Source organism: Anomaloglossus baeobatrachus, chromosome 4 (assembly GCF_048569485.1).
Source record: "Anomaloglossus baeobatrachus isolate aAnoBae1 chromosome 4, aAnoBae1.hap1, whole genome shotgun sequence".
In the NCBI taxonomy this organism is placed as follows: domain Eukaryota; kingdom Metazoa; phylum Chordata; class Amphibia; order Anura; family Aromobatidae; genus Anomaloglossus; species Anomaloglossus baeobatrachus.
In genome coordinates, this window is record NC_134356.1 from 501827114 (window position 1) to 501854472 (window position 27359).

The window sequence follows — 27359 nt, forward strand, 5'->3', positions numbered from 1 at the left end:
GACATGCCCAGGAAGGTGATGGATCGTGATGGGATCGGGGATGATTTGTCCAGATTCACTAGCCACCCTAAGCGGGATAGGGTGTCCACAGTGATCTGTATGCTGGTTGAGCAGTCGCGGAAGGAGGGGGCCTTGATGAGGAGGTCGTCCAAGTAAGGGAGAACGATTACTCCCCTGGCATGAAGGACGCTCATAACGGCCGCCATGACTTTGGTGAAGACCCTTGGTGCGGTGGCAAGGCTGAAGGGTAGAGCTACGAATTGAAAGTGGGAGTCCTGAATTGCGAAGCGGAGGAACTTTTGGTGATCTGGGGCGAGTATTATCACTCCTGCTGTTTGGAGCAAGTGGATTGCTGAGAAAAAAAGCTTTGCGTCGTTTGAGTCTTTGGGGGGTTTGAGAGAAAAAAACGACTCGGGGGTCGGGTCCGAAATTCTATGTGGTAACCGGAAGACACAAGGTCTCGCACCAATTTGTCGTCTGAGGCGGCAGCCCAGATGTGATGAAAGAGCTGCAGTCGACCTCCTACAATGAGTGTGTCTTCCGGGGCGCCGAAGGAGTCATGGGGGGGGGGGGGGAAACGTCGTGGCCGAGTCTCCCTAGTCCTGGACTGTTTCAGTCTAGGCTGCCATGACGAAGTGGGTTTCGGGGAGCGCTGAGAAGGTCGGTCCCTGCGTAGTCCGCGGCTGGTGGCGGGGACAGCACGGGATGTCGACCAACCAAATGAGTTCCGAAAGGAGTGGAACGAGGACTGTGAAACTTCATGGAGGCAGAGTCCGCTCGCCACTGTCGGAGCCAGAGAGCTCTACGGATGGCTATGGTATTTGAGGCGGAAAACGCTGCGCAGGTAGCAGCGTCCATGGAGGCCTGCATGAGGTACTCCACCGCAGTGGCAATTTGAGCTGTTACCTCTGTGACGGTATGAGGGAACTGGGATTCCTCAAGCGAAGTGTTAAGGGATTCTGCCCAGACCGAGATCGCCTTTGCAACCCACACAGCGGCAAAGGAGGGGGAGAGGGAGGAACCCACAGCCTCAAAAGCAGAGCGGGCGAGGTGCTCCACCTGTCTGTCTGTCGGGTCCTTGATGGAGGAACCATCGGGTAAAGACAGGAGCGTCTTTGTGGTAAGGCGGTAGACCGGCCCAGCCCTTAGGGGCAGGTTAGGCAAAAGGGTACCGGGACTCCATGAGTTTTCGGTTATTGAAGCGCCTGTCAGGCTTCTCCCTTTGCTTTGTGAGGATATCCTGAAACTCTGGGTGGCCAGCGAAAACCTTTTGGGGTTTCCTTGCCCTCTTAAAGGAGACCGCATGGTCAGTGGTAGTGGATGGGGGATCCTCCACATGCAGAGTTTGGTTGATTGCTGCTATAAGGGAGTCTATTGCAGTTTGATCATCTGGGGAGGCTGAAACCAAGGAATCCTCTTGGTATAAAAAGCATTCTTTGTCTGGGAAACCAGTCAGGGGGGATCTCACCTTAAACACTGCTTCCGTCCAGGCACTCCACGTTCCTGCCCGTTGATGGTAGTGGGAGATCAGTCCCAAAAGGAAACCGTCGCCCTCAAAAAATAACCAACCTTGAAAGGAAGTGCCTCCTACAGACACTAAGCTAAAACTGAGGTTGCCTGGCCCGGCCAGGGGGTGTATACTGCAGAGGAGGAGCTATGCTTTTGCATCTAGTTAGTGTCTTCCTATGGATAGGCAGCATAACACCCATGGTCCAGTGTCCCCCAATGAGGCACCAGAGAAATATAAATATATATATATATTTTATAAATATATATATATATATATATATATTTTATAAATATATATATATATATATTTTATAAATATATATATATATATATATATATATATATTTTATAAATATATATATATATATATATTTTATAAATATATATATATATATATATATATTTTATAAATATATATATATATATATTTTATAAATATATATATATATATATATATATATATAAATATTTTATAAATATATATATATATATATATATATAAATATTTTATAAATATATATATATATATATATATATATATATAAATATTTTATAAATATATATATATATATATATATATATATATATATATATATAAATATTTTATAAATATATATATATATATATATATATATATATATATATATATAAATATTTTATAAATATATATATATATATATATATATATATATATTTTATAAATATATATATATATATATATTTTATAAATATATTTTATAAATATATATATATATATATATTTTATAAATATATATATATATATATATATTTTATAAATATATATATATATATAAAATATATATATATATATATATTTTATAAATATATATATATATATATATATATTTTATAAATATATATATATATATATATATTTTATAAATATATATATATATATATATATTTTATAAATATATATATATATATTTTATAAATATATATATATATATTTTATAAATATATATATATATTTTATAAATATATATATATATATTTTATAAATATATATATATATATTTTATAAATATATATATATATATTTTATAAATATATATATATATATATATTTTATAAATATATATATATATATATATATATTTTATATATCTATCTATATCTATCTATATCTATCTATATCTATCTATATCTATCTATATCTATCTATATCTATCTATATCTATCTATATCTATCTATATCTATCTCTATATATACATATATACACATACATATATATACACATACATATATATACACATACATATATATACACATACATATATACACACACACACACACACACACACACACACACACACACACACACACACACACAGACACAGACACACACACAGACACAGACACAGACACAGACACAGACACAGACACAGACACAGACACAGACACAGACACAGACACACAGACATCTATATACACACACATACATTTTTTTTCAGATTTACCGTTAGTCTATGTGCGCACACTGCGTTTTTTTGACGCGGTGTTTGTGCTTTTTTAGCGCTAAAATCTTTAAAAAAAACGCATGCGTTTTTACCGCGTTTTGGTGCGTTTTTGCTCACAGCGTTTTTCTGCGTTTTTTTTTTTATCAGTGAACATTGCCATTAAAGATTGTTGGAAAAAAAAAAAAAAAGGGTCTGGTGTCATTTCCTTCTTCCATATATTCTTCATTCTCCACTAGTGTATGCAGGAGAGCAGACAGCTGCAGAACTACAAGGCTCAGCATGCTCCATCCAGGACTGTATGCTGGAGGGAGAGTCAGGTTGAGCAAACCTACAAGGCTCAGCATCCTCCATCCAATAGTGTATGCAGGAGAGCAGACAGCAGCTGTCGAACTACAAGGCTCAGCATCCTCCTTCCAAGACTGTATGCAAGATTTCTTTGCCCCCTTAAACAAACAAAAAAAAGAAAAAAAAAAAAAAAAGACGTGGGCTTTGCCATATTTTTGTATGCTAGCCAGGTACAGCAGGCAGGTATGGGCTGCCCCCAACCCCCAGCTGCTTATTTGTACCCAGCTGGGAACCAAAAAAGAGAATTTTGTTTACTTACCGTAAATTCTTTTTCTTATAGTTCCGTATTGGGAGACCCAGACCATGGGTGTTTAGCTTCTGCCTCCGGAGGACACACAAAGTACTACACTAAAAAGTGTAGCTCCTCCCTCTGAGCTTATACACCCCCTGGTGAGCAGACCCAGCCAGTTTAGTGCAAAAGCTGAAGGAGAATAGCCACCCACAAGTAGAACAGAGCAAGAGCCGGAACAACCGGAGACTCTGTCCACGACAACAGCCGGTGATAACACGCGGAACAAGAAAAAATTGCCAACAGGCAACAGGGAGGGTGCTGGGTCTCCCAATACGGAACTATAAGAAAAAGAATTTACAGTAAGTAAACAAAATTCTCTTTTTCTTTATCGTTCCTTTGGGAGACCCAGACCATGGGATGTTCCAAAGCAGTCCATGGGTGGGAAATAAACAGAAAAAACTAAGAAGTAGGCAGAACCTAACTTCACAAATGGGCGACAGCCGCCTGAAGGATGCGTCTGCCCAAGCTCGCATCTGCCGAAGCATGAGCATGCACTTGGTAGTGCTTCGAAAAGGTATGCAGGCTAGTCCAAGTGGCAGCCTGACAGACTTGATGAGCCGTAGCCTGGTGCCTAGATCCCCGGCGGGGGAGGCACCCGAGTACTCTGGTAGGCGTCTGAAATGGTCGATCTAATCCAACGGGCTAAGGTCGGCTTAGAAGTAGAGAGACCCTTGCGCCGAACTGTGGTTAGCACAAAAAGAGAAGTGCACCGCCTAAGTGCAGCGGTGCGAGACACATAGATCTGGAGAGCACGCACCAGATCCAGAGTATGCAGCGCTTTTTCAAAGCGATGAACAGGAGCCAGACAAAAAGGAAGGTAGGGTAATGTCCTGGTTAAGGTGGAAAGGAGAGACCACCTTAGGAAGACAGTCCGGAGTCGGACGGAGAACCACCTTGTCTTGATGAAAAACCAAAAAAGGTGACTCCAAAGAGAGCGCAGCCAAATCAGAGACTCTCCTGATGGAAGTAATGGCCACCAGAAAGGCCACTTTCTGTGAAAGACGATACAAGGAAACTTCCGTAAGAGGCTCAAAGGGGGGTTTCTGCAAAACCGTGAGGACCAAATTAAGGTCCCAGGGATCCAAGGACCGCCGGTAAGGCGGAATGATGTGAGACGCGCCCTGCATGAAGGTGCGGACCTGAGCCAGCCGAGCGAGACGCCGCTGGAACAGAACAGACAGAGCTGAGACTTGTCCCTTGAGAGAGTTGAGGGACAGACCTAGCCGCAGACCGGACTGTAGAAAAGACAGAAGGGTCGGCAAGGAGAAAGGCCAAGGAGGATGGTCGGTAGAGCGACACCAGGATAGGAAAATTCTCCAAGTCCTGTGATAGATCTTAGCGGAGGAAGACTTACGGGCCCGAGTCATAGTGGAGATGACTTCAGGAGGAATACCAGAAGCCGTCAAAATCCAGGACTCAAGAGCCACGCCGTCAATTTGAGAGCCGCAGAATTCAGGCGGAAAAACGGACCTTGCGAGATGAGGTCTGGACGGTCCGGGAGATGCCACGGCATCTCTACGGACAGATGGAGCATGTCTGGATACCAAGCTCGCCTGGGCCAGTCCGGTGCAATGAGGATGACTCGACGGCCCTCCATTCTGATCTTGCGCAGGACTCTGGGCAAGAGAGCTAGAGGGGGACACACGTAGGACAGACGAAACTGGGACCAGTCTTGAAGCAGAGCGTCCAAGGCGAATGCCTGAGGCTCGTGGGAGCGAGCCACGTAAACAGGAACCTTGTTGTTGTGACGGGATGCCATTAGGTCCACGTCCGGAGTGCCCCATTTGCGGCAGATTGACTGAAACACTGCCGGGTGCAGGGACCACTCGCCGCCGTCCACGGTTTGACGGCTGAGATAATCTGCCTCCCAGTTTTCCACGCCTGGGATGTGGACTGCGGATATGGTGGACTTTGAGTCCTCCACCCATTGAAGGATGGCGTTGTACCTTCAACATTGCCAGGCGGCTGCGTGTCCCGCCTTGGTGATTGATGTAGGCAACTGCTGTCGCGTTGTCTGACTGGAATCGAATGTGCTTGCCCGCCAACAGGTGGTGAAAAGCTAGAAGAGCTAGAAGCACGGCTCTGGTTTCCAGCACATTGATTGAAAGGGCTGACTCGGACGGAGTCCAAGTGCCCTGCGCTCTGTGGTGGAGACATACCGCTCCCCAGCCGGATAGACTGGCATCCGTGGTGAGGATCACCCAGGACGGGGTCAGGAAGGAGCGCCCCTGGGACAGAGAGAGGGGCCGAAGCCACCACTGAAGAGAGCTCCTGGTCTGTGGCGACAGAGCCACCAGCCTGTGTAAGGAGGAAGGCCGCTTGTCCCAACGGCGGAGAATGTCCAGCTGCAGGGGACGCAGATGGAACTGGGCAAAGGGGACAGCTTCCATTGACGCCACCATTTGACCCAGCACCTGCATCAGACGCCTGAGGGTATAACGGCGGGGCCTCAGCAGAGAGCGCACTGCCAGTTGGAGGGATTGCTGTTTGACTAAGGGCAACTTCACAAGTGCCGGCAAAGTCTCGAACTGCATCCCTAGGTATGTGAGACTCTGGGTCGGAGTCAGGGTGGATTTGGGAAGATTGACCAGCCACCCGAATTGGGCTAGAGTGGCGAGAGTGAGCGAGACACTCCGCTGACAGTCTGCGCTGGATGAAGCCTTGACTAGAAGGTCGTCCAGGTAAGGGATCACTGCCAACCCCTGTAGGTGCAGAACCGCAATCACTGCAGCCATGACCTTGGTAAATACCCGAGGGGCTGTGGCCAACCCGAAGGGGAGAGCCACAAATTGGAAATTATCTTCTCCGATTGGAAAACGTAACCAACGCTGGTGTGAGACTGCAATTGGCACATGCAGATAGGCGTCTCTGATGTCGATGGACGCCAGGAAATCCCCTTGGGTCATTGAGGCAATGACTGATCGCAGGGACTCCATGCGAAAGTGCCGCACCTGAACATGCTTGTTGAGAAGCTTGAGATCCAGGATGGGCCGGAACGTACCGTCCTTTTTGGGGACTAGGAAGAGATTTGAGTAGAAACCTCTGAACCGTTCCCGGGCGGGCACCGGTACAATTACTCCGTTGGCCTGCAAGGATGCCACGGCCTGTGAGAAGGCGGCGGCCTTGGAGCAGGGGGGGGTTGAGAGAAAAAATCTGGTTGGCGGAATGGAAGAAAATTCTATCCTGTAGCCGTGGGAGATGATATCCCGCACCCACTGATCGGAGACGTGTTGAAACCAAGCGTCGCCAAAGTGGGAGAGACTGCCACAGACAAAGGACGTTGCTGGAGCGGGCAGATAGTCACGAGGAGGCTGCCTTAGTGGCAGCACCTTCTGCCGTATTCTGTGGACTCGCTTTTGGGCGCCAGTTGGATTTCTGGTCCTTGGCTGAGTTAGTGGACGAGGCCGAAGGCTTAGAGGACGACCAGTTGGAGGAACGAAAGGAGCGAAACCTTGACTGATTCCTACCCTGGGCAGGTTTCCTGGCTTTGGTTTGTGGCATGGAAGTACTCTTCCCGCCAGTAGCTTCCTTAATAATTTCATCCAGCTGTTCTCCGAACAGCCGGGACCCAGCAAAAGGGAGCCCAGCAAGGTACTTAGAAGAAGCATCTGCCTTCCACTCTCGAAGCCACAAGATCCTGCGGATAGCGAGGGAATTAGCCGAAGCCACCGCAGTGCGGTGAGAAGCCTCCAGCATGGCAGACATGGCATAGGATGAAAAAGCTGAAGCTTGGGAAGTCAAGGCAACCATTTCGGGCATAGATTCCCTGGAGAGGGAATGCATCTCCTCTAGAGAAGCAGATATGGCTTTGAGAGCCCACACTGCTGCAAAAGTCGGGGAAAACGAGGCCCCGCCGCTTCATATACGGATTTGGCCAGAAGGTCAATCTGGCGGTCAGTGGAATCCACGACACAACAGTCCGGGCTGAGAGCCTAGACATCGGGGGGTCTACCTTTGGGGACTAAGCCCACTCCTTGACCACCTCAGGTGGAAAGGGAAAACGGTCATCAGAACCACGCTTCGGGAAGCGTTTGTCAGGACAGGCCCTGGGCTTGGACACAGCGGCCTGAAAACTGGAGTGGTTAAAGAACACACTCTTTGCCCTCTTAGGCGAGGTAAACTGGTGCTTTTCTGCCAGAGAGGGTTGCTCCTCTGATACTGGCGGATTAAGATCCAGAACAGAATTAATGGAAGCAATCAAGTCACTAAGATCTGAGTCACTTTCGGACAGATCAATGGGGTACATGGAGTTAGCCTCCGAGCCCCCTGTAAAGGCATCCTCCTCATCCTGCGAGTCCGCTCTTGAATCAGAGCCGCGGGAGGAGGAGGGAGAGGGATCCCTACGTCTCTTCTTAGGACGACGGGGTCTGGGGCCTGATGATGAATCCTCTGTGAGCTCCGGACCTGAGAGAGCCCTAGCAGCAGAGGCACCCTGTGAGGGGGGCTGATGCATATTCAGCAAAGTCCTGGACAGAAGTCCCATGGACTCAGCAAAAGACTGGGAGATAGACCTATGAAAGGATTCTACCCAGGCCGGGGGTTCAGCCACAGGAGCAGCCTGAGAGACCACTGGGGGTGAGACTCCAGGCTGTGGCACCGCCAAGGTAGAGCAGGCATCCCAATGTGGATAGGTGCTCGGTTCAGGCAGCAGGAGCTTACATGCAGCGCATACAGAGTAAACCTTTGGAGCCTTGCTCCTCGTGTAAGACATGCTGCTGGAGTGGGGGCTCTGCCAGAGAATGAACCCCAGAGAGTATATCAGAGGTCCACAACCTAGATCCAGGACTCAAGAGCCAAGCCGTCAATCTGAGAGCCGCAGAATTCTGGCGGAAAAACGGACCTTGTGAGAGAAGGTCTGGACGGTCCGGAAGATGCCAAGGCACCTCTACGGACAGATGGAGCAGGTCTGGGTACCAAGCTCGCCTGGGCCAGTCCGGTGCAATGAGGATGACTCGACGGCACTCCATTCTGATCTTGCGCAGGACTCTGGGCAAGAGAGCTAGAGGGGGAAACACGTAGGACAGACGAAACTGGGACCAGTCTTGAACGAGAGCGTCCGCGGCGAATACCTGAGGATCGTGGGAGCGAGCCATGTAAACAGGAACTTTGTTGTTGTGACGGGATGCCATTAGGTCCACGTCCGGAGTGCCCTATTTGCAGCAGATTGACTGAAAAACTGCCGGATGCAGGGACCACTCGCCACTGTCCACGGTTTGACGGCTGAGATAATCTGCCTCCTAGTTTTCCACGCCTGGAATGTGGACTGCGGATATGGTGGACTTGGAGTCCTCCGCCCATTGAAGGATGCGTTGTACCTCCAACATTGCCAGGCGGCTGCGTGTCCCGCCTTGGTGATTGATGTAGGCAACCGCTGTCGCGTTGTCTGACTGTACTCTGATGTGCTTGCCCGCCAACAGGTGGTGAAAAGCTAGGAGAGCCAGAAGCACTGCTCTGGTTTCCAGCACATTGATCGAAAGGGCTGACTCGGACATAGTCCAAGTGCCTTGCGCTCGGTGGTGGAGACATACCGCTCCCCAGCCGGAAAGACTGGCATCCGTGGTGAGGATCACCCAGGACGGGGCTAGAAAAAAGCGCCCCTGAGACAGAGAGAGGGGCCGAAGCCACCACTGAAGAGAACTCCTGGTCTGTGGCGACAGAGCCACTAACCTGTGCAAGGAGGAAGGCCGCTTGTCCCAACAGCGGAGAATGTCCAGCTGCAGGAGACGCAGATGGAACTGGGCGAAGGGAACAGCCTCCATTGACGCCACCATCTGACCCAGCACCTGCATCAGGCGCCTGAGGGAATAACGGTGGGGCCTCAGCAAAGAGCGCACCGCCAGTTGGAGGGACTGCTGTTTGACCAAGGCCAACTTCACAAGTGCCGGCAGAGTCTCGAACTGCATCCCTAGGTACGTGAGACTCTGGGTCGGAGTCAGAGTGGATTTGGGAAGATTGACAAGCCACCAGAATTGGGCTAGAGTGGCAAGAGTGAGCGAGACACTCCGCTGACAGTCTGCGCTGGATGAAGCCTTGACTAGAATGTCGTCCAGGTAAGGAATCACTGCCAACCCCTGGAGGTGCAGAACCGCAATCACTGCAGCCATGACCTTGGTGAATACCCGAGGGGCCGTGGCTAACCCGAAGGGGAGAGCCACGAATTGGAAATGTTCCTCTCCGATTGCAAAACGTAGCCAACGCTGGTCTGAAACTGCAATTGGCACATGCAGATAGGCATCTCTGATGTCGATGGATGCCAGGAAATCCCCTTGGGTCATTGAGGCAATGACTGACCGCAGAGACTCCATGCGAAAATGCCGCACCTGAACATGCTTGTTGAGAAGCTTGAGATCCAGGATGGGCCGGAAGGAACCGTCCTTTTTGGGGACTAGGAAGAGATTTGAGTAGAAATCTCTGAACCGTTCCCGGGCGGGAACCGGCACAATTACTCCGTTGGCCTGCAAAAATGCCACGGCCTGAGAGAAGACGGCGGCCTTGGAGCAGGGGGCAGTTGACAGAAAAAATCTGTTTGGCGGGCTGGAAGAGAATTCTATCCTGTAGCCGTGGGAGATGATATCCCGCACCCACTGATCGGAGACGTGTTGAAACCACGCGTCGCCAAAGTGGGAGAGTCTGCCACCGACTAAGGATGTTGCTGGAGCGGGCAGATAGTCACGAGGACGCTGCCTTGGCGGCAGCACCTCCTGCGGTCTTTTGTGGACGCGCTTTTGGGCGCCAGTTGGATTTCTGGTCCTTGGCTGAGTTAGTGGACGAGGCCGAAGGATTAGAGGACGACCAGTTGGAGGAACGAAAGGAACGAAACCTCGACTGATTCCTGCCCTGGACAGGTTTCCTGGTTTTGGTTTGTGGCATGGAAGTACTCTTCCCGCCAGTAGCTTCCTTAATAATTTCATCCAGCTGTTCACCGAACAGCCGGGACCCAGCAAAAGGGAGTCCAGCAAGGTACTTCTTTGAAGAAGCATCTGCCTTCCATTCTCAAAGCCACAAGATCCTGTGTATAGCGAGGGAATTAGCCGAAGCCACCACAGTGCGGTGAGAAGCCTCCAGCATGGCAGACATGGCATAGGATGAAAAAGCTGAAGCTTGGGAAGTCAAGGCAACCATTTCGGGCATAGATTCCCTGGAGAGGGAATGCATCTCCTCTAGAGAAGCAGATATGGCTTTGAGAGCCCACACTGCTGCAAAAGTCGGGGAGAACGAGGCCCCTGCCGCTTCATATACAGATTTGGCCAGAAGGTCAATCTGGCGGTCAGTGGAATCCTTAAGAGAGGTGCCATCAGCCACCGATACAACGGTCCGGGCTGAGATTCTAGACACCGGGGGGTCTACCTTTGGGGAGTGAGCCCACTCCTTGACCACCTCAGGTGGAAAGGGAAAACGGTCATCAGAACCACGCTTTGGGAAGCGTTTGTCAGGACAGGCCCAGGGCTTGGTCACAGCGGCCTGAAAACTGGAGTGGTTAAAGAACACACTCTTTGCCCTTTTAGGTGAGGTAAACTGGTGCTTTTCTGCCAGAGAGGGTTGTTCCTCTGATACTGGCGGATTGAGATCCAGTAGGGAATTAATGGACACAATCAAATCACTATCAGAGTCACTTTCGGACAGATCAATGGGGTATATGGAGTTAGCCTCCAAGCACCCTGTAAAGGCATCCTCCTCGTCCTGCGAGTCAGCTCCTGAATCAGAGCCGCGGGACGAGGAAGGAGAGGGAACCCTGTGTCTCTTCTTAGGACGGGGTCTGGGCCCTGATGATGAAATCTCTGTGAGCTCCGGTCCTGAGAGACCCCTAGCAGCAGAGGCACCCTGTGAAGGGGGCTGATGCATATTCAGCAAAGTCTTGGACAGAAGTCCCATGGACTCAGCAAAGGACTGGGAGATAGACCTAGAAAAGGATTCTACCCAAGCCGGGGTTTCAGCCACAGGAGCAGGAGCAGCTTGACAGACCACTGGGAGTGAGACTCCAGGCTGAGGCCCCGTCAGGTTAGAGCAGGCATCACAATGTGGATAGGTGCTCGGTTCAGGCAGTAGGAGCTTACATGCAGTGCATACTGAATACAGCTTTGGAGCCTTGCTCCTCGTGTGAGACATGCTGCTGGAGTGGGGGCTCTGCCAGAGAATGACCCCCAGAGAGTATATACAGAGGTCCACAACCAGAGGTTGTGGCTTACCAGACCGCTGGAGCGGTGTGTGTGCCCTCCAGATCTCCAAGCCCGGACCCCAAGCACCTCAGCAGGGATGCTGCAAACCAGCGCTGCAATGACTGATCGCAGGGGGAACGCTGAGAAAATGGCCGCCGGAGCGAAGAGAGGGGGCGGGACTTGCTTAAGGAGCGGGATCTGGAGGGCCATAGAGACCTACAGGGGAGGGGACATACACTGCAGTGAGGAGTGTCCCTCCTCTGTGCAGAACGGCCGCCGGGCGGAGCCGAGCCTGTCCCTCTGCATGAATGACATGCGATGGCAGAGAAACCGAAACTAGGCCTCCGGCGAAGCCGGGGCCTAAATTTGAGCGATGCGGCCGGCGAGCAGGCACCATCGGCGCGGTTCTCAGGCGACAGCCAGAGAACCCGCCGGAAATGTCATAAAACACAATCAGCACACTCTCCCACAACAATAAAGTACAGGGACCCCCAATATATAACCGTCTCAGGTACTTAGCTTGCTGAGACGTAGGGTTCCAAGTCCCTGGGGATGAGTGCTCCGGTCCAGCAGGGTCCTGAAGGGCTGCGGATGGAGACCGGTCTCCTGCCAAGCATGGAGAACCGTGCTGGCTCCCACTTCAAGCCAGAGCCCAGGAGGGATGGTGAAGGAGCGCGGCATGTAAGGCTTCCGCCTTGGAATCAACCTTAACAACACCGCCGACACAGTGGGGTGAGAAGGGACATGCCGGGGGTCCACTTGGACCCGCTTTTCTTCAAACTCTTTCCAAAAATCAAAAATCAGATGAGAATGCATGTGTGGATGTATGCCTCCTGAACACAAAGCGATAAACTGGCTAGATCTGGTTCTCCAGGGGGTGTATAAGCTCAGAGGGAGGAGCTACACTTTTAGGTGTAGTACTTTGTGTGTCCTCCGGAGGCAGAAGCTAAACACCCATTGTCTGGGTCTCCCATAGGAACGATAAAGAAATAATTGACATGCTGCGTTTTTGTGGGCACCACAAAAACGCAGCTAAAAAAAAGGCTGTGTGCAGACAGCAAAAATGAAAACTCAGACTTTGCTGGGGAAGCAAAGTCATGCAGTTTCCTGAGCAAAAACGCACCCGAAAAATGCGCAAAAACGGCGCGAAAAACGCACTGTGTGAACTTACCCTAATATTAGAGAGAACTCAGCTGTAACATAATAGCAAGGCAGCCTACCCTTTAACATACTGGTCAAGCCAGCCAGTATAATTTGAATTATTGAAATAATTATCAATTGTCAAGACTGACATTAATAATATATTTATATTATATATACATACATATACAGCATGTATAATCTGAGTGAGAAAAAATTATTAAAAGTACTGAGCCATTAAAAGGGAAATGTGCAAAAAAAAAAATATATCAAAAAAAGGTATCTGGTCGGGAAGAAGAGTAAATGACTGGTTAATATACTTTTACTGTGCCGCAAAAATTGCATGCATCAAACAATCTAGGGGTGGTCATAGGGAAGCACTAATTTGTACACGTTTAGATAGCCCATGTAATTCCCTGGTAAAAATCTATATGAAAAATATAGAAACAAAAAACAATCACGGGCTCATTTGGAAACCATAAAACGAGCAGCGACAACTTCCCAAACCACTTGTTCTAATCTCAGATAAAATTCTAGACTGCATTTTTTTTCAATGTAAAAATCCATGACATTTTCTGAGCCTGGAATTGTCAAGCAGAACATCGTATGAGGTGCTCATTCACACTCACCCCTCATTCTTGCCATCGTCATTTAGTAATTGCTGCAGACAGGTCAAGTAATATTTGCGCATTTTCCTAGCTGTTTCTTGCCGCTCTCTTAGAACCTCATTTTTCAACATTTCAGCGGCTCTTCCCTTACTATCATGTATGTAACGAATCATGTCATCTGTTTCACAGGAGGGAAGAAAAAAAAACAAAAAAAAATGTTAGCACATGATCTAAACACAGCAAATATGGAGTAATGTTCCTTACCAAGACCAAAAGTAATCATTGTGCTTACAATTAGTGCTAACAAAGAAGGGAATTTTGTTTACTTACCGTAAATTCCTTTTCTTCTAGCTCCAATTGGGAGACCCAGACAATTGGGTGTATAGCTACTGCCTCCGGAGGCCACACAAAGTATTACACTTAAAAGTGTAAAGCCCCTCCCCTTCTGCCTATACACCCCCCGTGGGATCACGGGCTCCTCAGTTTTAGTGCCAAAGCAAGAAGGAGGAAAGCCAATAACTGGTTTAAAAACAAATTCAATCCGAAGGAATATCGGAGAACTGAAACCATTCAACATGAACAACATGTGCACCCGAAAAAACAAAAAGCCCGAAGGAAACAGGGCGGGTGCTGGGTCTCCCAATTGGAGCTAGAAGAAAAGGAATTTACGGTAAGTAAACAAAATTCCCTTCTTTGTCGCTCCATTGGGAGACCCAGACAATTGGGACGTCCAAAAGCAGTCCCTGGGTGGGTAAAATAATATCTCGTGATAGGGCCGTAAAACGGCCCTTTCCTACATGGGGGCAATCGCCGCCTGAAGGACTTGTCTACCTAGGCTGGCGTCCGCCGAAGCGTAGGTATGCACCTGATAATGCTTGGTAAAAGTGTGCAGACTCGACCAGGTAGCCGCCTGGCACACCTGCTGAGCCGTAGCCTGGTGCCGTAATGCCCAGGACGCACCCACGGCTCTGGTAGAATGGGCCTTCAGCCCTGAGGGAACCGGAAGCCCAGCAGAACGGTAGGCTTCAAGAATTGGTTCCTTGATCCACCGAGCCAGGGTGGATTTGGAAGCTTGCGACCCTTTACGCTGACCAGCGACAAGGACAAAGAGTGCATCCGAGTGGCGCAGGGGCGCCGTGCGGGAAATGTAGATTCTGCGTGCTCTCACCAGATCCAACAAATGCAAATCCTTTTCACATTGATGAACTGGATGAGGACACAAAGAAGGTAAGGAAATATCTTGATTGAGATGAAAGGGGGATACCACCTTAGGGAGAAACTCCGGAATCGGGCGCAGAACCACCTTGTCCTGGTGAAACACCAGGAAGGGAGATTTGCATGACAGCGCTGCTAGCTCGGACACTCTCCGAAGAGATGTGACCGCTACTAGAAAGGCCACTTTCTGTGAAAGGCGAGAAAGGGAAACATCCCTCATAGGCTCGAAAGGCGGCTTCTGGAGAGCAATTAGAACCCTGTTCAGATCCCAGGGCTCTAACGGCCGCTTGTAAGGAGGGACGATATGACAAACCCCTTGCAGGAACGTGCGTACCTGAGGAAGTCGTGCTAGGCGCTTCTGAAAAAATACAGATAGCGCTGAGACTTGTCCTTTAAGGGAGCCGAGCGACAAACCTTTTTCCAAACCGGATTGCAGGAAGGAAAGAAAAGTAGGCAATGCAAATGGCCAGTGAGAAACTCCCTGAGCAGAGCACCAAGAAAAGAATATCTTCCACGTCCTGTGGTAGATCTTGGCGGAGGTTGGTTTCCTAGCCTGTCTCATGGTGGCAATGACCTCTTGAGATAATCCTGAAGACGCTAGGATCCAGGACTCAATGGCCACACAGTCAGGTTCAGGGCCGCAGAATTCAGATGGAAAAACGGCCCTTGAGACAGCAAGTCTGGTCAGTCTGGTAGTGCCCACGGTTGGCCTACCGTGAGATGCCACAGATCCGGGTACCACGACCTCCTCGGCCAGTCTGGAGCGACGAGGATGGCGCGGCGGCAGTCGGACCTGATCTTGCGTAGCACTCTGGGCAACAGTGCCAGAGGTGGGAACACATAAGGTAGCCGGAACTGCGACCAATCTTGAACTAAGGCGTCCGCCGCCAGAGCTCGGTGATCGTGAGACCGTGCCATGAAAGCCGGGACCTTGTTGTTGTGCCGGGACGCCATTAGGTCGACGTCCGGCATCCCCCAGCGGCGACAGATCTCCTGAAACACGTCCGGGTGAAGAGACCATTCCCCTGCGTCCATACCCTGGCGACTGAGGAAGTCTGCTTCCCAGTTTTCCACGCCCGGGATGTGAACTGCGGATATGGTGGATGCCGTGTCTTCCACCCACGTCAGAATCCGCCGGACTTCCTGGAAGGCTTGCCGACTGCGTGTTCCTCCTTGGTGGTTGATGTATGCCACCGCTGTGGAGTTGTCCAACTGAATTCGGATCTGCTTGCCTTCCAGCCACTGCTGGAAGGCTTGTAGGGCAAGATACACTGCTCTGATTTCCAGAACATTGATCTGAAGGGTGGACTCTTGCTGAGTCCACGTACCTTGAGCCCTGTGGTGGAGAAAAACTGCTCCCCACCCTGATAGACTCGCGTCTGTCGTGACCACCGCCCAGGATGGGGGTAGGAAGGACTTTCCTTTTGACAATGAGGTGGGAAGAAGCCACCACCGAAGAGATTCCTTGGCCGCCTGAGAAAGGGAGACGTTCCTGTCGAGGGACGTCGACTTCCCGTCCCATTGGCGGAGAATGTCCCATTGTAGTGGACGCAGATGAAACTGCGCGAAAGGGACTGCCTCCATTGTTGCTACCATCTTCCCTAGGAAGTGCATGAGGCGCCTCAAGGGGTGCGACTGGCCTAGAAGGAGAGATTGCACCCCTGTCTGTAGTGAACGCTGTTTGTCCAGCGGAAGCTTCACTATCGCTGAGAGAGTATGAAACTCCATGCCAAGATATGTTAGCGATTGGGTCGGGGTCAGATTTGACTTTGAAAAGTTGATGATCCACCCGAAACTCTGGAGAGTCTCCAGCGCAACGTTCAGGCTGTGTTGGCATGCCTCTTGAGAGGGTGCCTTGACAAGTAGATCGTCCAAGTAAGGGATCACAGAGTGACCCTGAGAGTGCAGGACTGCTACTACTGCTGCCATGACCTTGGTGAAGACCCGTGGGGCTGTCGCCAGCCCGAAAGGCAGAGCTACGAACTGAAGGTGTTCGTCTCCTATAACGAAGCGTAGAAAACGCTGGTGCTCTGGAGCAATCGGCACGTGGAGATAAGCATCCTTGATGTCTATTGATGCTAGGAAATCTCCTTGAGACATTGAGGCGATGACGGAGCGGAGGGATTCCATCCGGAACCGCCTGGTTTTCACGTGCTTGTTGAGCAGTTTTAGGTCCAGAACGGGACGGAAAGACCCGTCCTTTTTTGGCACCACAAACAAATTGGAGTAAAAACCGTGACCTTGCTCCTGAAGAGGAACAGGGATCACCACTCCTTCTGCCTTTAGATTGCACACCGCTTGCAGAAGAGCATCGGCTCGGTCGGGAGGTGGAGAAGTTCTGAAGAATCGAGTTGGAGGACGAGAACTGAACTCTATCCTGTACCCGTGAGACAGAATGTCTCTCACCCAACGGTCTTTGACCTGTGGCAGCCAAATGTCGCCAAAGCGGGAGAGCCTGCCACCGACCGAGGATGCGGAGAGAGGAGGCCGAAAGTCATGAGGAAGCCGCTTTGGTAGCGGTTCTTCCGGCTGTCTTTTTTTGGGCGTGACTGAGCCCGCCAAGAATCTGAGCTCCTCTGATCCTTTTGAGTCCTTTTGGACGAGGAGAATTGGGACCTGCCCGAGCCTCGAAAGGACCGAAACCCCGACTGTCCCCTCCTCTGTTGGGGTTTGTTTGGTTTGGGCTGGGGTAAGGATGAATCCTTACCCTTGGACTGTTTAATGATTTCATCCAATCGCTCACCAAACAGTCGGTCACCAGAAAATGGCAAACTGGTTAAGCACTTTTTGGAAGCAGAATCTGCCTTCCATTCCCTTAACCACAAGGCTCTGCGTAAAACCACGGAGTTGGCGGACGCCACTGCCGTACGGCTCGTAGAGTCCAGGACAGCATTAATCGCGTAAGACGCCAATGCAGACATTTGAGAGGTTAAGGACGCCACCTGCGGAACAGATGTACGTGTGACCGTGTCAATCTGTGTAAGACCAGCTGAAATAGCTTGGAGTGCCCATACGGCTGCGAATGCTGGAGCAAACGACGCGCCGATAGCTTCATAGATGGATTTCAACCAGAGCTCCATCTGTCTGTCAGTGGCATCTTTAAGTGCAGCCCCATCTTCCACTGCAACTATGGATCTAGCCGCAAGCCTGGAGATTGGAGGATCCACCTTGGGACACTGGGTCCAGCCCTTGACCACGTCAGGGGGAAAGGGATAACGTGTATCCTTAAGTCGTTTGGAGAAACGCTTATCTGGATAAGCGTGGTGTTTCTGGACTGCCTCTCTAAAGTCAGAGTGGTCCAGAAAAGTACTCAATTTACGCTTGGGATACCTGAAATGGAATTTCTCCTGCTGTGAAGCTGACTCCTCCACTGGAGGAGCTGGGGGAGAAATATCCAACATTCTATTTATGGACGCTATAAGATCATTCACTATGGCGTCACCATCAGGTGTATCCAGATTGAGAGCGGTCTCAGGATCAGAATCCTGATCAGCTACCTCCGCCTCATCATACAGAGAGTCCTCCTGCTGGGACCCTGACCAGTGTGATGAAGTCGAGGGCCGCTCCCAGCGAGCTCGCTTAGGCTGTCTGGGACTGTCCGTCAGTGTCAGAGCCTTCACCCTGGGATGCATGGGACCCCCCCGGAGCCCGGAGTTGTTCCAACTGAGGGGGACCAGGGAGCAATGATTCAACAGTGCCCATGGTCTGAGTTACCGGTCTAGACTGCAAAGTTTCTAGAATTTTAGTCATAGTCACAGACAATCTATCAGCAAAAACTGCAAACTCCGTCCCCCGTCACCTGGACAGTATTCACAGGTGGTTCTCCCTGGGTCACCTCTAGCAGAGGCCCTGGCCGAGCAAGTGCCACAGGGGCGAGCACTGCACACAATGGGGGTCAGTGGAACCTGCCGGTAGAGTAGCCTCACATGCGGTACAAGCAGCATAGAAAGCCTGTGCCTTGGCACCCTTGCTTTTTGCGGACGACATGCTGTTGTCTCCTCTGAGCAATCTAGGAGGGTATATAGCCAAGAATCAACAGCGACCGTTCAGTGCAATGTATAGCATGCAAGCATAAAAATACAAATGTACACTTCGGCACTAGTGGGGTCAGCACCACAGGTGCTGCTTACCGCCCGCTCAAAAGCGGGTGTGTGGTCGCCAGAATCCCGTGTCTGGGTCTCCCAGAACTTGTCTCCCTTCTCCAGCTCAGACTGCACACAGGAATGGCTGCCGGCGTCCTGTGAAGAGGGGCGGACCGTGGGCGTGCCTCAGACAAAGTGCGGGAAACTGGCGTCCCACTGTGCCCAGTGTGAGGGCTGGAGTATGTAAAGTAGACTCCAGCCCTCGGCGCTGACGTTCTGTACAGCGTCCCGCCCTTCCCCTGACTGGCAGGCCTGGGGGCGGGAACGAAACGAAACTAGGCCGCAAAAGCCGGGGACTCGGGTAATAAGCGCGGCCGTCATATATGCACGGCCAGCGCGGAAGTCCCCGGCGCACCACAAGTCCCAGCCGCGCCGCAGTGTAAAACTGACAGCAGCGGCCGGCGCGGCAGTTCCCAATACATTGACTCACTCAGCAAAGCTGTAGTTAGTAATGGCACAAGCGCGCAGCGCTGTTGTCCCCGGCACACTAACACACCCAGCAATGCTGCAGTATGTCTGTTCGCGGTCTGTACGGGGACACAGAGTACCTTGAAGTAGCAGGGCCCTGTCCCTGACGATACTCAGCTCCATATCCAGCAGATTCCCCAGGGGCTGTGGACGGAGCACGGTCTCAGTGCCTGGAGACCGGTAAGATCCCACTTCACCCAGAGCCCCAAGGGGGATGGGGAAGGAAAGCAGCATGTGGGCTCCAGCCTCCGTACCCGCAATGGGTACCTCAACCTTAACAAACACCGCCGACAAGAGTGGGGTGAGAAGGGAGCATGCTGGGGGCCCTAGTATGGGCCCTCTTTTCTTCCATCCGACATAGTCAGCAGCTGCTGCTGACTAAACAGTGGAGCTATGCGTGGATGTCTGACCTCCTTCGCACAAAGCATGAAAACTGAGGAGCCCGTGATCCCACGGGGGGTGTATAGGCAGAAGGGGAGGGGCTTTACACTTTTAAGTGTAATACTTTGTGTGGCCTCCGGAGGCAGTAGCTATACACCCAATTGTCTGGGTCTCCCAATGGAGCGACAAAGAAAACCTAGGATAAAAACAAATGAGCAAATGCCCTGCAGTAAGTAAATATAGAGCAATAGTACATTGGGTACTTCGTGGACACTATTTTGATATAAAAAAAAAAAAAAGAAAACCTCATCAAAATAACCATTCCACCGCTGCAAGGTGTACCCAATCAGGATGGACCCGAAATCTTGCAGTTCACCTCTGTGACAGCAGATCTCAACATAAATGGGGCAGAACAGGACCTAGAACATACTTGTTCATGGAAAGCTATAGAGACAACATGCATAGCCCATATGGGGGAGGGGAGGTACAACTCAATACCCAATGTTATTTACATGCCTCATTGCTATCTATTTAATGCATTGTTTTATTCTAGGTCTTATCTGTTAATAGTCACAGTGTGAATGGTCACCTACGCATTCAATGTGTGCCATCCCAAAGATATTTCAACAAAAAAAAATGCTGAATTTTATAGGGTCTATAAAATAATTGACCTTTATTGGGGTTTGACCATAGTAAAGCCAAGTTGACTCTTCAAAACTATGTACATGGTTGCTTAATGGCGCCACCAAACTTCTGTTGTCTCCGACAGAGTCAGGTCTTCTGCTCAACTAAGTCAAATGGATCTGTTAGAGATCCTTTAAAAACAGATGTGGATGCCAGACAGACATTCTCTATTAGAGGCTTTTTTGTTGCCCCAAGAAAAAAAAAAAAAAAGAAGGGGGGAAGGGGGAATTGTCAACTCACTTTTTATTTTGTCCACAGCTTTCATATACTGAGCGCGCATCTCTTCTAGAGCATTTCCTCTACAAAGAGTGCAGCCCTTTTCTAAACCATCGTCTTGTTGGTTACTATAATAAAGAGTAAAAGTATAAATGTTAGGCAATGGATTTCATAATCTATTCATCTAAACACATCTACTTCATCCACAAGATTGGCCGAACCCACCGACACCAACGCATTTGGCCAACAGTCTAACGTGTACAGCGCCTGCGGACTCTCATCCAATTGGTAATGTTCAGAGCTGCAATTCCAACATGTCTGACTTCGGACTGGCGATCCTTTTGTTGTCACAGAGAAAAAGACCCCAGAGAAGTCTGGCAGCAGCTCTCTCATAAAGGACATAGGACATTGGGGGAGCAAGCGCTCACTCATGTGTATGGGAGGGTCAGGGGAGATACCTGCCAACCAAAAGATCGGCCAAAGCATCACCGGGCACACTAACTAAGAAGTAGACAGGAGGGCTTTAGATGAGGGAAGAAGTAGGGATAACTGTGATACTTCTAGATTCAGGTTCCATAAAGCATGGGATTCATCATATAATCTGACAAAGCTTGTGAAAACTAAGATAGAAAGATCCTATATGAACAAGCCTGCTAATAATGTAACAGAAATAAAATAGAAAAAGAACATAAAAGTAAAAGAATAAAAACTAAATAGCCACCTTTGTGATGCTCTGTTACCGTTCACTGCTTCAAGAGATTTCTGAAGTTCGGCATTTTGTTTCCTCAAATTTTGAGCAATAATTTCATTGTCTGAAATTAAACAAAAACTGGTCAAGAATTAATCATGTAGCGTTCGCCTGAGAACAGACCAGGGTAATTCTCAAATTAATTTTATCAATTCTATTAGCATTTGTAACATTATTCTGTGTTCCGAGAGAGTACAAAATTACTATTTTTGATGGATCCCTTTTAATAAAGAGCAGAGCATGGAGGGATTATAGAGGACAGATCTACAGTTAGGACACACGGACGTCACAGAGAAGAGCTGACTGCTTGAGGTCCTCCTCTATGAGCTAAAGCAGATTCCCAGAAACAGCAACAACCATCCTGGAGGATTTCATTACAATGGGTGGATATATGGTAAATGGTGACATAACACTATGCACAGTATTCATGCAGATGAGGGGAACGAATCCTCTAAGGCAGTTAGGAAATGCCGCATGAGGGGTGGGGGGGGGGGGTGGGGATCTAATTCTAGACACCTATAAGTTAAGGTACTGTCACACATAACGAGATCGCTAGCGAGATCGCAGCTGAGTCACGGTTTCTGTGACGCAGTAGTGATCCCGTTAGCGATCTCGTTATGTGTGACACCTACCAGCGATCAGGCCCCTGCTGTGAGATTGCTAGTCGTTGCTGAATGGTCCAGGCCATTTTCTTCAAAGGCGATGTCCTGCTGGGCAGGACACATCGCTGTGTTTGACGCTGTGTGACAGGGTCACAGTGACTGCTGATATCGTTATACAGGTCGCTACTGTGACCTGTATTGTTCCTGCATCGCTGGTAAGATCTGACTGTGTGACATCTCACCTGCGACCTCCCAGCAACTTACCTGCGAACCCCATCAGGTCGCATCGTTTTCGGGATCGCTAGTAAGTCGTTGTGTGTGACTGGGCCTTTAGAATAAATCCCAGATAAACCATCCATTTCTAACAATCACTACAGATAAGGCATCATAAACCGAATATATGCATGAAGGGCCTTTGTAAGATGTGCAGTGTAGAACTTAGATCCAATTGTGGAACACTCCTTTAAGGCTGCAGACACATTAGCGTATGGCATCCGATGCAAGAGCATAGGCTGCGATATGCCAATAACCCCTGAGTCAGGCTCTGCTGCCAGCGTGAGCCGAGTGTCATGCAACTGACTGGATCTTGCGATCAAGTCACAGCTGTGAAGCGGAGGGCGGGTGCTGCGGAGGAGAGGGAGGGGTTAATCCACCTATGTCCTCCATTGTCAGCCTGTGCGTATAACGCACTGCAGCGGGATAACATCAGAGTGCAGTCCGATGTTTCTCTTGCACCCATTCATTTGAATGGGTGCGAGTAATATGGCTCTCGCAGATGCTGCGATTTTTTTCCTCAGTCAGTTTAGGGCTCAAAGAAAACCCCAAAAAAACACAAAAACCGCTGATCTGAGTTGCAGCATTGTCTAACATGGGGCAGGGTGCAATGCAAGATTTTCTCGCATTGCACTCGTCCAATTTATACGCTCATGTGAGTGTACCCTAATCTTACACCTCATTGAAGTACTGCAATAAAGACTTTTAAAAGGGACAGCACATGGATAAAAGTTATTTAATCTAATGGAATGCACATAATCCATTTAATGGCCAGGATTTTTTTCTCTCCCATATTTGCCCTTTTGGCTTTTCCTCCCCTTGTTCTACGAGCCATAACTTTTCATTTTCTTTCTTTGATATAGCCGTATGAAGGCGCTTTCTGTGAGATGTTTCAAATGACACAGCCGGTGCGGGAGCTTCACAGAAGGACTAACATGGCAGTTAATGGCCTTCACCAAGCCCCAGGCTGCAGTGGTAACCTATCGTTTCCCAGCAACCAGGTCACGAGGCCAAGAAGAACCAGCGGACGCTCACACCAGGAATGATGTTATTTAAATGCGTCTGTCATTTAGCGCCATCTGCCTGGTATGGAGCGGCCTCAGCTCCTGAGCCAGCTGCATACTTTGCTTAGTTGCCTATAGTAAAAATGCAAATTATAGGTTGTTAAAGAAAAAAAAGCAAGTGAAAAACAAAAAAAAAACAAAAACAAAAAAACAAATATTAATCTATGTACGGAATATCTAATCCATCTCTGCCTCTCATTCATGTGTTCTCTCTCTAGGACTGTTATTACAATGCTATGAATGTCTACTGAAATGCATTACCACCATCTTCTGGATCTGTGTAATACTGGATCTGAATGAGTCAAATGCTTGAGGGTTATTGTGCAATTTTATAACTAAGTAAGAATAGTGTATATAAAAAAAAAAACCTTCGGAAGTAATACTTTTGTGTTAGGGAATATGCTGAGTGCAATCCGATAAAAAATAAAAATCAGATTGCACTTGCTCCAACGTTAATCAACGAGACAGCACTGATCTGTCATCTTTCCTCAGCTATATTCAGACGGAGAAGAAAATCTTAGCATGCTGCATATGGATATGTAAAATGACACACACACACTCTCCAATGCAAGTCTATAGGTGCAAGAGGAAAAAAAAACAGACATCACACAGACCATCCATATGCCATCTGATTTTTATGGATACATCATTCTGTAGCACAGACCACTGTAAATGCTCTTGTAAATGATTTCATAATATATTTTTATGCCAATAACATTTTATACAGGATGGAGACAGGCCCTTTAATGTAGGCCTTGTATATTGGAGTCCCCGTCCCTGAATGGCGCACTTAGATAGTACTGGGCAGTCCGCCTAATCGAATAGTATGGCCGTGACAAAGAAGGGAATTTTGTTACTTACCGTAAATTCCTTTTCTTCTAGCTCTTATTGGGAGACCCAGACGATTGGGGTATAGCTACTGCCCTCTGGAGGCCACACAAAGCACTACATTAAAAGTGCAAGGCCCCTCCCCCTCTGGCTATACCCCCCCGTGGTATCACGGGTTCTCCAGTTTTAGTGCCAAAGCAAGAAGGAGGAAGCCAATAACTGGTTTAAACAAATTAACTCCGAATAACATCGGAGAACTGAAAAACCGTTCAACATGAACAACATGTGTACCCGCAAACAACAAAAAAATATCCCGAAGGACAACAGGGCGGGTGCTGGGTCTCCCAATAAGAGCTAGAAGAAAAGGAATTTACGGTAAGTAACAAAATTCCCTTCTTCTTCAGCGCTCTATTGGGAGACCCAGACGATTGGGACGTCCAAAAGCTGTCCCTGGGTGGGTAAAGAAATACCTCATGTTAGAGCTGCAAAACAGCTCTCCCCTACGGGGGTGTCACTGCCGCCTGCAGGACTCTTCTACCTAAGCTGGCATCCGCCGAAGCATAGGTATGCACCTGATAATGCTTGGTGAAAGTGTGCAGACTGGACCAGGTAACTGCCTGGCACACCTGTTGAGCCGAAGCCTGGTGACGTAATGCCCAAGACGCACCCACGGCTCTGGTTGAGTGGGCTTTTAGCCCTGAAGAAACCGGAAGCCCCGCAGAACGGTAGGCCTCTAGAATTGGTTCTTTGATCCATCGAGCCAGGGTGGCTTTAGAAGCCTGCAACCCCTTGCGCGGACCAGCGACAAGGACAAAAAGTGCATCGGCACGGCGCATGGGCGCCGTGCGGGAAATGTAGATTCTGAGTGCTCTCACCAGATCTAGCAAACGTAAGTCCTTTTCATACCGGTGAACCGGATGAGGACAAAAAGAAGGCAAGGATATATCCTGATTAAGATGAAAAGAGGATACGACCTTAGGGAGAAACTCCGGAATAGGGCGCAGCACTACCTTGTCCTGGTGGAACACCAGGAAGGGAGCCTTGGATGACAGAGCTGCCAGCTCAGACACTCGCCGAAGCGATGTGATCGCAACAAGAAACGCCACTTTCTGTGACAGCCGAGAAAAGGAAACTTCCTTTAGAGGCTCGAAGGGCGGCTTCTGGAGAGTAACTAGTACCCTGTTCAGATCCCATGGATCTAACGGCCGCTTGTACGGGGGCACAATATGACAGACCCCCTGCAGGAACGTGCGCACCTTAGAAAGACGTGCTAGACGCTTCTGAAAAAAACACGGAGAGTGCCGAAACTTGCCCTTTAAGGGAGCTGAGCGACAAGCCCTTTTCTAACCCCGATTGCAGGAAGGAAAGAAACTTGGGCAATGCAAATGGCCAGGGAGACACTCCCTGAGCAGAGCACCAGGATAAGAAAATCTTCCACGTTCTGTGGTAGATCTTAGCCGAATTCGACTTTCTAGCTTGTCTCATTGTGGCAACGACTCCTTGAGACAATCCTGCAGATGCTAGGATCCAGGACTCAATGGCCACACAGTCAGGTTCAGGGCCGCAGAATTCTGATAGAAAAACGGCCCTTGGGACAGTAAGTCTAGTCGGTCTGGCAGTGACCACGGTCGACCGATCGAGAGATGCCACAGATCCGGATACCACGACCTCCTCGGCCAGTCTGGAACGAAGAGTATGACGCGGCTGCACTCGGATCTGATCTTGCGTAGCACTCTGGGCAAGAGCGCCAGAGGCGGAAACACGTATGGGAGCTGAAACTGCGACCAATATTGAACCAAGGCGTCTGCCGCCAGAGCTCTTTGATCGCGCGACCTCGCCATGAATGCCGGGACCTTGTTGTTGTGCCGGGATGCCATTAGGTCGACGTCCGGCACTCCCCAGCGGCGACAGATTTCCTGAAACACGTCCGGGTGAAGGGACCATTCCCCTGCGACCATGCCCTGGCGACTGAGGAAGTCTGCTTCCCAGTTTCTACGCCTGGGATGTGAACCGCGGAGATGGTGGATGCTCTGTCCTCCACCCACATTAGAATGCGCCGGACTTCTTGGAAGGCTTGCCGACTGCGCGTCCCTCCTTGGTGGTTGATGTATGCCACCACTGTGGAGTTGTCCGATTGGATTCGGATCTGCTTTCCTTCCAGCCACTGTTGGAAAGCCAGAAGAGCAAGATACACTGCCCTGATCTTCCAGAACATTGATCTGAAGGGTGGACTCCTGCGGAGTCCACGTCCCCTGAGCCCTGTGGTGGAGAAAAACTGCTCCCCACCCTGACAGACTCGCATCTGTCGTGACTACTGCCCAGGATGGGGGCAGGAAGGATCTTCCCTGAGACAATGAAGTGGGAAGGAGCCACCATTGCAGAGAGTCCTCGGCCGTCAGGGAAAGGGAGACTTCCCGTCCAGGGAGGTTGACTGCCCATCCCATTGGCGGAGAATGTCCCATTGCCGTTGGCGCAGATGAAACTGCGCAAAGAGAACTGCCTCGATGGCTGCCACCATCTTCCTTAGGAAGTGCATGAGGCGCCTTAAGGGGTGCGACTGGCCTTGAAGGAGAGACTGCACCTCTGTCTGCAGTGAACGCTGCTGGTTCAGCGGAAGCTTAACTATGGCTGATAGAGTATGAAACTCCATGCCGAGATACGTTAGTGATTGAGTCGGAGACAGATTTGACCTTGCCAAATTGATGATCCACCCGAAAGTCTGGAGAGTCTCCAGCGTAACATTCAGGCTGCGTTGGCATGCCTCGAGGGAGGGTGCTTTGACGAGTAGATCGTCCAAGTACGAGATCACCGGGTGTCCCTGAGAGTGCAAGACTGCTACCACTGCTGCCATGACCTTGGTGAACACCCGTGGGGGTGTCGCCAGACTGAATGGCAGAGCTACGAACTGAAGATGTTCGTCTCCTATCACAAAATGTAGAAGACGTTGGTGCTCCGTAGCAATTGGCACGTGGAGATAGGCATCTTTGCTGTCTGTTGAGGCAAGGAAGTTTCCTCAAAACATTGAGGCAATGACGGATCGGAGGGATCCCATCCGGAACAGCCTGGCGTTCGCATGCTCGTTGAGCAGTTTCAGAACCAGAACAGGACGGAGGGAACCGTCCATTTTTGGAGCCACAAAGAGATTGGAGTACAAACCCTCGCCCTCGTTCCTGAGGGGGGACAGGGATCACCACTCCTTCTGCTCT

The 27359-nt window shown here is 49.5% G+C and overlaps 1 protein-coding gene across 1 annotated transcript in view; it reads right to left on the minus strand.

Annotated features, from left to right (window-relative positions):
* The window catches only part of CEP152 (centrosomal protein 152), a 173971-nt gene that overhangs the window by 11813 nt on the left and 134799 nt on the right, over nt 1-27359 (minus strand). The window contains exons 24-26 of the mRNA XM_075345805.1: nt 21360-21450; nt 20663-20766; nt 13554-13710 (exon numbers count right to left, since the gene is read on the minus strand). Coding sequence (XP_075201920.1) covers nt 13554-13710; nt 20663-20766; nt 21360-21450 — 352 coding nt within the window. The remainder of the gene's footprint in view (nt 1-13553; nt 13711-20662; nt 20767-21359; nt 21451-27359) is intronic.